The sequence below is a fragment of the Babylonia areolata genome, chromosome 6 (genome assembly GCF_041734735.1).
Source record: "Babylonia areolata isolate BAREFJ2019XMU chromosome 6, ASM4173473v1, whole genome shotgun sequence".
NCBI lineage: Eukaryota > Metazoa > Mollusca > Gastropoda > Neogastropoda > Buccinidae > Babylonia > Babylonia areolata.
The window spans coordinates 22,761,096-22,771,095 of NC_134881.1; the positions used below are offsets into that span (position 1 = coordinate 22,761,096).

At 46.3% G+C, this 10,000-nt stretch overlaps 1 protein-coding gene across 3 annotated transcripts in view; it reads left to right on the top strand.

Moving 5' to 3' along the window:
* The window catches only part of LOC143282837 (uncharacterized), a 58,743-nt gene that overhangs the window by 11,772 nt on the left and 36,971 nt on the right, over positions 1 to 10,000 (top strand). Inside the window, exons 2-3 of one of the 3 annotated variants that reach the window (XM_076588663.1) lie at positions 3,022 to 3,115; positions 9,391 to 9,573. In XM_076588663.1, coding sequence (XP_076444778.1) covers positions 9,552 to 9,573 — 22 coding nt within the window. In that variant the 5' untranslated portion in view covers positions 3,022 to 3,115; positions 9,391 to 9,551. Of the gene's footprint in view, positions 1 to 3,021; positions 3,116 to 6,162; positions 6,292 to 9,390; positions 9,574 to 10,000 lie in introns of those variants that run through there. The other 2 variants (XM_076588664.1, XM_076588662.1) reach the window with 2 other exon arrangements.

The following is a 10,000-nucleotide window of genomic DNA, read 5'->3' on the forward strand; positions in this document are numbered from 1 at the left end:
CACGCACACATACACACTCAGACAAATATGTAACATTTTACGTGTATGACCGTTTCGTTTATAAATTTCCCCGGACAAGTAGGCAGCCATACGCCGTTTTCAGGGGTGGGGGGCGTGGGGGGTTCATTCGTGTTTCCATTACCCACCGAACGCTGACATGGATTACAGGATTTTAACGTGCGGATTTGATCTTTTACGTGCGTATACACATGAAAGGGGTTCAGTACGGGGTCTAGACGCAACAGTTCTGGGTCCTTTCAACTCGTGTGTCGTTCAGTGAGCGAATATATGGAGTGGAGTGATGGCCTAGAGGTAACGCGTCCGCCTAGGAAGCGAGAGAATCTGAGTGCAACGGTTCGAATCACGGCTCAGCCACCGATATTTTCTCCCCTTCCACTAGCTAGACCTTGAGTGGTGGCCTGGGCGCTAGTCATTCGAATGAGACGATAAACCGAGGTCCGGTGTGCAGCACGCACTTAGCGCACGTAAAAGAACCCACGGCAACAAAAGGGTTGTTCCTGGCAAAATTCTGTAGAAAAATCCACTTCGACAGGAAGAACAAATAAAAACTACACTCAGGAATTTTTTTTAATGGGTGGCGCTGTAGTGTAGCGACGGGCTCTCCCTTGGGAGAGCAGCCCGAAATATGTTGTGATAAAAAGAAATACAAATACAAATATGTGTCAGCATGCACCCAGCCGTGTTAAGGGATACGGTCACGGCAATCTTTTCGGTGTACTCCAAACCCCACCACACGTTTGTCAGCATCCCCTAACCCCCTCCCCCAACACACCTAGGTATTTCAGATGGCTGGCTGAGGGTCCCGGGTTCGAATCTCGGCCACGGCGCCTGGTGGGTAAAGGGGTGGAGGTTGTTGTTGGTTTTTTGGGTGTTTTTTTTTCGATCTTCCTGGTCAATTGATGTGCAGACCTGCTGGAACCCGAACTCCCTTCATGTGTACACGCATGCAGAAGATCAACATCTAATATGCTCGTTAAAGATCCCGAAATCCATGCCAGTGTTCGGTGGGTTATGGAAACAAGAACATACTCAGCATGCACATGATGATGGAGTCTCCCGTCGGTCCGACGGATGAGTAGGCAGGCAGGCTTATCTGTTGGTGTGTGTCCTCATATGGGAGAAGAGGCCGATTCTGGATGCGCAGCACTTCCCACAGGTGTTGCAAGGGAAAACGTCTCCAGAAGTTGAGCCCTGCTTCCTTCGCTCACGCTTCTCCTTAATGGCCAGCATTCTCTTGTTTTCAAACGTCTTTATGCCACTAGAGCACAGCATCCTCCAGCGAGAGCGGTCAAGGGCATCAGTTTCCCAGGAAGCGATGTCTATGTCACAGGCTTTGAGGTTTGTTTTCAAGGTGTCCTTGAAGCGCTTGCAGTGTCTTCCAAGTTCACCGTGGCCTTCCTTCAGCTGGCCATACAAAAGCATCTTCAGGATCCTGCTGTCTGTCATGCGGACAACGTGTCCTGTCCAGCGTAGCTGGCACTGGATCAGCAGGCTTTCGATGCCGGGCAGGCCGCTCCTCTCTAGGACCTCTGTGTGACCGGGGCATCTACATGCACACACACCCGAAAACCGCCATGCACCCCTCACTTCCGAAAACAGAATATGTCTGCCTACATGGCGTGGGTGGAAACGGTCATACACGTAATTTTAAACCCACTCTAATTATCACTTAAAGACGTTAAACTAAAGAACGAACGAAACCCACGCGTGCACAATACGAGTGAAGGAGGGAGTCACAGTCCTTGAACGGCGAAGAAGAGGATGGTGGACTTTGCCCTCACCTACCCAGGGAAGAAGACAAAAATGACTGCAGGATTCTTCAAAGACAATAAAACTAAAGTTTATAAAAACCTTTTTGGTGGTGGATGAATCCTCTTTGTTTAGTGGGATACGACGTTTCGAACCATAGGCCCGTTGTCAAGTGATGAGAAGAGGACAGTGTGAATAGGAATGCCTATGTAAGAAAAGGGTGATGACATCTCACTACTTTCTGTTTTGATGGGCTATGCACACTAAAACACTTGCTGATCACCATTCAGTGCATTACATACTCACTCACACACACACACACATACACACACACACACACACACACACACACACACACACACACACACACACATATATATATATATATATATATATATATATATATATATATATATATATATATACACCTACCCAACTTCCCATACTTTGCACTTTACCTGACACTTTAAGGTGAACCCACCTCGGCCCCATTCCATCCACTTATCCTCCTCTTCCCAATATCATGTGACGTGGGAGGGGTGGGTGAAGGGAGGGTGGGGTTCGGGGGGGATGGGGGGGGGAGGTGGAGAGGTGGAGAGGTCAAGAAGAAGACAGATTTTCTTCACTGCTTGCGGTTGCAGTGTTGGTTTGTGCTGTTGGTGTCTTTTTGAGAGGCGGGAAGTGGGAGGGAGAGAGAGGGGTGATGGTGTGGGGTGGTGGTGGTCCGTGTTTGGTTTTCGTTATTTCGTTATTGTTGTGTTTTTTCTCTGTGTGTGTGTGTGTGTGTGTGTGTGTGTGTGTGTGTGTGTGTGTGTGTGTCCTGGTAGCTCAGTTAATATATTTTAGTTTTGTTTTGTTGTGTTGTTTTTGTTGTTTGTAATCGCATGGAATGCTGAAGTGTGTGCCGGTGCATACCTCACAAAGACTGGTTGTACGACAAAGCTGTGGTATGATGTCTATCTCCTTCGGATTTTAATCTCTCTCTCTCTCTCTCTCTCTCTCACTCTCTCCCTTCCTTCCGCCCTCCCTCCCCCCTCTCTCTCTCTCACCCTCCCTTCATCATCCCTCCCTCCCTCCCCCGTCTCTCTTACCCCCCGCCCCCTTCATCCCTCTCTCCGTCTCTTCTCTCTCTGTCTTTCTCTAGAAATGTTGTTTGAACTGACGATGATAAATTGTTTTCGGCAGTCGCGGGTGTCCAAAATAGAATTCATACAAGCGAAATAATCAGTTGATTTTTTTTTTTTTTTACAGGTCCTGTAAATCAGGTCCGCAGACCACGTCTGCAGCGAGAGCAATGTTGCTCGATGATAACTGTCAACAACATTCAGATCAGCATTCAAACTCGGTATTAACTCACTCAGTACGGCCAGTCCCCTCTTCTCCTCTACAGAGACCCCTTGGATGTCCAGTGGGTGTCTGAATGACCCAACCTTTAGCTTCCGTCGTCAGAACTGTGGTATTCTTTGTCAACATTCACCTTTTCAGTATAAGAGCCTTCCGCTTGCAATATTTTGATGATGGTAATTGGGGTGAAACGCTGTTAACGTCGTCTCTTTCGCCGTTCGTATGGAGAGAGTTAACGATTTTGAAGATAACTTTCGTTTTAGATACTATGCGCTGCGAAGGTTATGGAGGCATTTACAGGGGAAAATACTGATTTCAGTGCCAGCTAAACATGTGGTATGTCAATTGTCCAGAAACTGTGTTGTACAAATTCTTAGCTAGATGTGTATATGTCCGTTGTCAAGCCGTTGTGTTGATATTCCATCGGCTGCTTTATAACGAAGTACAACAAGTGTTACAAGAGATGTGGCAATGTACATCTTTTCTTCACTGTGTTTGTGTGTGTGTGTGTGTGTGTGTGTGTGTGTGTGTGTGTGTGTGTGTACGAAGGGGACCAATGATTGTGTGTGTGTGTGTGTATGTGTGTGTGTGTGTGTGTGTGTGTGTGTGTGTGTGTGTGTGTGTGTGTGTGTGTGTGTACGAAGGGGACCAATGATTGTGTGTGTGTGTATGTGTGTGTGTGTGTGTGTGTGTGTGTGTGTGTGTGTGTGTGTGTGAACATGGTCTTTGCCTCCAAACGCTGTCGATGTCATTCCAAACTGGACTCAAACTAAATTTATTTTTTTGTAATGCTACTGATGATGATGATGATGACAATAATAATGATGATGATGATAATAATAACAACAACAATAATAATAATAATATTATTAATGATGATGATGATGATGATGATGATGGCAGTGATGAGCCGTAGGGAGAGTGGGAGGGGTGGGGAGGAAGGGGGAGGGGGAGGGGAAGGAAGGAGGAGAGGGAAGAGAGGGAGGGGGTGTGGCACCAACCACACCAACAGTCCTGTGTCTGCAGACAGGGAGACAAGTGATCACACACTCTACAGGAACCACACGTTCTCTGTGTACACACACAGGGGGGGGGGGGGGGGGGGGTACTGGCCTGCTGGTCATATGTCCGACTTGAAAGCCAGTGTTCCATTTTTGGTTTTTTTCTTAAGATGACGGGCGCAATAGCCGAGCGGTTAAAGCGTTGGACTTTCAATCTGAGGGTCCTGGGTTCGAATCTCGGTAAGGGCGCCTGGTGGGTAAAGGGTGGAGATTTTTCTTTTTTCCGATCTCCCAGGTCAACATTGTGTGCAGACCTGCTAGTGCCTGAACCCCCTTCCTATATAGATAGATGTGTGTGTATGTATGTATGTATGTATTTAATTATATACGCACATGGATTTTTACCCTCCCCCTCCACCCCCACCTCCCTCTACTAGACCTTGATGGTGGTCTGTGTGCTAGTCTTTCTGATGATACGTTAAACCTTTATCACGTGTGCAGCATGCACTACAATACAATACAATACAATACTATAGGACACAATACAATGCAATACAATACAGTACAATACTATAGGACACAATACAATACACCGTATTGACAATGCACAGTCCGATCTACCTCACACACCATTTTTTCCGTCTGATATAACTCTTGGTGAACAGAGGTGAAAATCATGAACAACACAACACACACACACACACACACACACACACACACACACACACACACACACTTATACACACACACAGAAAGAGAGAGACACTGACACTGACACTGACACTAGCTTATTGAATAGGCCACAGTCCCTTTCAATGGGGGTTCACAGTCGACAGATATATCACTATTTACACAATAGAAAAAATAAAATCAAAACAAAACCCATACATGAGTAATCAGCAAATTCATGGATAGGTTCCTTTCCGTGATACCTAGACTAACCGGTTTCTTTAAGTTTCAAGTTTTAATTATCCTTTCACTCCTATTGGAGTATGGAGGATTACTGCAAAATACTCATTTTCGTGCCCATAACAAACATTTCCAAATACACAACAATGTCACATAAAGTTGAGAAAACACAAATGTCTTTTAACTCCAAAAGTATAACTAGGCAACATTTGCAAATCTAATCATCTTACTTACAGCTAAAATGACTTTTTTGCCTCCTTTGAGCATATTACAAAAATTAAAAACCGATTTTGGAGACAAATATTTTTTAGGAACATATCTATTTCTATTAATACGCTCCTTCACATTTGTATATTTTGGTCTGCATTCAAGATCTGAGATCGGAGATTAAAGGCATATAAAAGAAACTTCGCAAAAACAGAAATACTATTTTCTGGAACTCTCACAAATTCGATATTATGATTTTCGAAATTGACAATATTCTGTAAATACTTAGATCTTAAGTCTTCATACTTTGGACACTCAAAAATGAAGTGAATTTCTGTTTCAAGTGAATGACTACAAAATGGACAATTCCAGCTTTCTTGATTACTTGAATAACGGGAGAGAGAGAGAGAGAGAGAGACGCTTTTGACGCTTTGACGCTTTGATGTTTTACTGTCATTGACTGTACAGTCGAGAGAGAGAGAGAGAGAGAGAGAGAGAGAGAGAGAGAGAGAGAGAGAAACAATGCCACAAGCAACAATGCAGAGTTTCACAGACACCAAAGTCCAACCCTCAGCCAACAACTGTACGTACCCCCCCCCCCCCCCCCCCCCCCCCCCCCCCCCCCCCCCCCCCCACCCACACACACACACACCCTCCCCACCACACCTTCCACCCCCCCACCGCCCCCCCTCCCCGCCCCCCCCCCCCCACCCCCACCCCCCCCCCACACATACACACAGTGACATAAATACCTGAAGTGCGGTTCTCAAACACAAAGCGTCAGGGTTCGTGGTTCTGAAAGCAGTCCTTCGAGGAAGTTTTATGACAGTCGGGAGGGGCTGTGTGTGTGTGTGTGTTGGGAGGGGGGGAGCGTGGGGGGGGGGTGAGGAGGGTGGCGAGGGGGGAGGCATTGTGGCTCAGGTGAACAGACACACGGCGTCAGGCCCTCACAAACTGTATATGATTTACAATTTGAACTGCTTTATTCCAAACTTTGTCGTGTTCGTTTTTTGTGCGTTGGACTCGACTGCTTTGGGTCTGAGGGACTGTGTTGTGTTGTGTGAGTGACAAGCCTTTCAATCTACACATTATTTCTTTAATTAATGGGATTAATTATAAAGTTGTATTGTTGTGATTTCTGTGCCTTGTGAACTGTGTTGTGGATATATATATATATATATATATATATATATATATATATATATATATTCCTATCGGATTACCATGGATGTATTGTGTGTCTTGTAAACTGTGCTCTTTGAGTGACGAGCCTTTAAATGTACACACAGTTTCCAATTTATTACTATATAATCATGTATTGTTGTGTAATGCAAGTATTCGTTCGTTCTCTAGTTTAACGTCTTTTCACTGTAAGTGATATTAGACGAGGGAAGGAAAAAAATCGAGTGGGAGGAGGAGGAGGGGGGGGGGGGGAATTACTGTGTACGCATACGAGTAAGTGAAAGTGTGTGTGTGTGTGTGTGTGTGTGTGTGTGTGTGTGTGTGTGTGTGCAAGTATTGTAAACTGTGTTGTGTGAGTGAGTGTCGAGCCTCTGGATGCGAACATAATTTCCTAATGGGATTAATGAAGGTGTATTTTACTGTGTTGTCTATCTTGTAAACTGTGCTGTGTCAGTTACAAGCCTTTGGATGTACAAACTATTTCCTAATGGGATTAATAAAGATGTATTTTAGTGTACTGCATGTCTTGTAAAATGTGTAGTGTGAGTAAAGAGCCTTTGGATATATACACAATTTCCAAATGGATTACTATATGTGTTGTAGTGCATTGTATGTCCTGTAAACTGTGTTATGAGAGCGACGAGCTTTTAGATGCATGTACTGATAATTTCCAAACCTAATTAACGAAGGTGTATTTTAGTGTATTGTATGTCTTGCAAGTTGCGTTGTGTGAACAACGAGCCTTCAAATGTACACATGATTTCCAACTGGATTACTATATAAGTACTGTAGTGTATAGTATATACTGTAAACTGTGTTGTGTGGGTGACGAGCCTTTTAATGTACATTACACATAATTTCCAACGGGATTTCTGAAGATGCATTGTATGTAAGCATTGTGCCAAAGGTCCCCCTCTTAGCAAGGCTGTTGGCAAGCTGTGTCTCTTGGCAGTCATGCCAGGGAGACGATACACCAACACACACCCTCACCCCACCACCAACCCTGTCACACATACCCCTACACATACACCACTTTGCTTGAGGGCCGGGAATGTTGGCCATGATGACCAGTGATGGGTCACTGTTGGGGTTCTCGTTTCAGTTTCAGTTTCGGTTTCTCAATGACGCGGCACTGCGTTCGGACAAATCCATATACTGTACACCACATTATGGTAAGGAGATACCTGCCCAGCAGCATCACCCATCGCATTTAGTCAGGCCTTGAGTGCATGTTCATATTTATGTATGTGTGTACCTAACAGAGGGGACAATTCTTTTGTTGCCGTGGATTCTTTATTTCAGTGCGCCAAGTGCGTGCCGCACACGGGACCTTGCTTTATCGTCCCATCCGAATGACTAGTTGCTGAGTTTGACTTTTCCAGTCAGGTTTAGGAGAAAGAGCGATAGCGGGAATCGAACCCAGACCCTCACGGACACAGCATTGGTAGATGAGCCTCTTAACCATGCAGGGGTGCTGGACAGGGGGTGGAGGGTGGGGGTGGCGCCGTGTTGGTAGTGTGCGACTCAGTGGTTAAGCTTAGTCTTTTGTCAAAGACTATGACTCTCAAACTACGAGGCTAAATTGTACTGGCTCTTAGTGCTGCAGCCTTGGGGGCTTGCTGGCCTTTGGGAACCATCCTAACGCCGACTGTCCTAAACCCTCTTGACCGAGAGAGTGGGGATGTAACTACGGCAAGACACTCTCCGCTATAATCAAATTCTAGCCCAGATAGTCGGGACAGCAGTTACCTCATCTGCTGTCCTGATGTTCATAGTCGAACACTACTGACTATCATCATACATGGTTAGACAGAATGCACATTGGCAGAGACCTAGTCTCACAACCGACGTCCCTGGAGGAACCTGTTACTGAACACTTCTTTGGTTCGGCGCTTCAGTGACTCTTCACAGAGTTAATCAAGGGAGAATAAGAAGCAGCAGAAGAAGGAGATAGTCGCAACCTCCATGTTTGAGGGAATGGAGAGGACCTTGACGTCGTAAGACGTGTATTCATACATCCTACACTGAATGGAGATCTCTTACAAGACAAGGAAAGACAGGACAAGACAAGATAAAAGACGAGACAAAAAAACTATTATAGTTCAGGAAACTCCGTTAGGGGTACATGATATCGTTACACTCTTCGTACAATCAATTTACGAGTCAGACGTGTTCGACTATGGCCATCAGAACAGCAGAGGAGGCAACTGCTGTCCTGACTATCTGGGCTAGAATTCGATTGAAGTGGAGAGTGTCTTGCCCAAGTTACATCCCCACTCTCTCGGCCAGCAGGGTTTTAGGACAGTCGGCGTTGAGATGGTCCCCAAAGGCCAAGTAGCCCCCAAGGCTGCAGCACCAAGAGCCCATACAACCAATACAAGGCATGAAACAAACAAACGTGGCACTGTGCTTAGAATCGAGGACGCTGGCCATACCAGCCGGTCGGCGCGAGCCTGGTGACTGACAAACGTCGCTGACCATTGGAGGCACACAAGAATGTCAGCTCAAATGACGCTGCGAGCAAGTGAAAGCTTGTCGTGAAGCAATTCATCGAAGCCAGCTGAGCACTCGGCTACACATATGAAGTTACCGCTTCGCGCTGACACGGGTAGCAAAATGGCTGATTGAACACTTCCGCTGGCTTCAGTTTGCAAAGGGGCTCAAAGAAGATATGCGCTGTCACCTGTTTTTAGAATAGTGGTCACTGACCCGCGGACAGCGGTCAGCATTGACCACGTGGTCAGGCAGCTGTGGGTTTTGATGCTGATAACAAAGTAGACAGGGCTGACCCAGTGGGTGGTGGGCGTGATGCAGTGGGAGCTAGGTCAATGCACTGTGCACTTACAATTGTCTGTTATCTGTATTCATGGCAATATCACACACACACACACACACACACACACACACACACACCTGCAGTGGAAAATGTAAATGCTGATGACAGTGTTGATGGCAGTGATGCACGTGTGTCTTACAGAACCTTGACCTTGACCTACGCTCTGCGCGGTGACCACGTGACTGGAGGTCTGAGGTCAGGCTGCCTGCTGCCCGGATGATGTAAACACAGTGACGTCAGAGTGTGTCCACCACCACCACCATCGTGTATCACCCCCCTCCACCATCTCTTGTTTCCTCACTATGCTTCTCATCATCTTGATCGGTCAGGGTTTGTTTTTTCCTCGGTGTGTGTGTGTGTGTGTGTGTGTGTGTGTGTGTGCGTGCGTGTGTGTGTGTGTGTGTGTATGTGTGTGTGTGTGTGTGTGCGTGTGTGTGTGTGTGTGCGTGCGTGTGTATGTGTCTGTGTGTGTGTGTGTCTGTGTGTGTCTGTGTGTGTGTGTGTGCGTGCGTGCGTGTGTCTGTGTGTGTGTGTGTGTGTGTCTGTGTCTGTGTGTGTGTGTGTGTGTGCGTGTGTGTGTCTGTGTGTGTGTCTGTGTGTGTGTGTGTGTGTGCGTGCGTGCGTGTGTCTGTGTGTGTCTGTGTGTGTGTGTGTGTGTGTGCGTGCGTGTGTCTGTGTGTCTGTGTGTGTGTCTGTGTGTGTGTGTGTGTGAATGTGTGTGTGTGTGTGTGAATGTGTGTGTGTGTGTGTG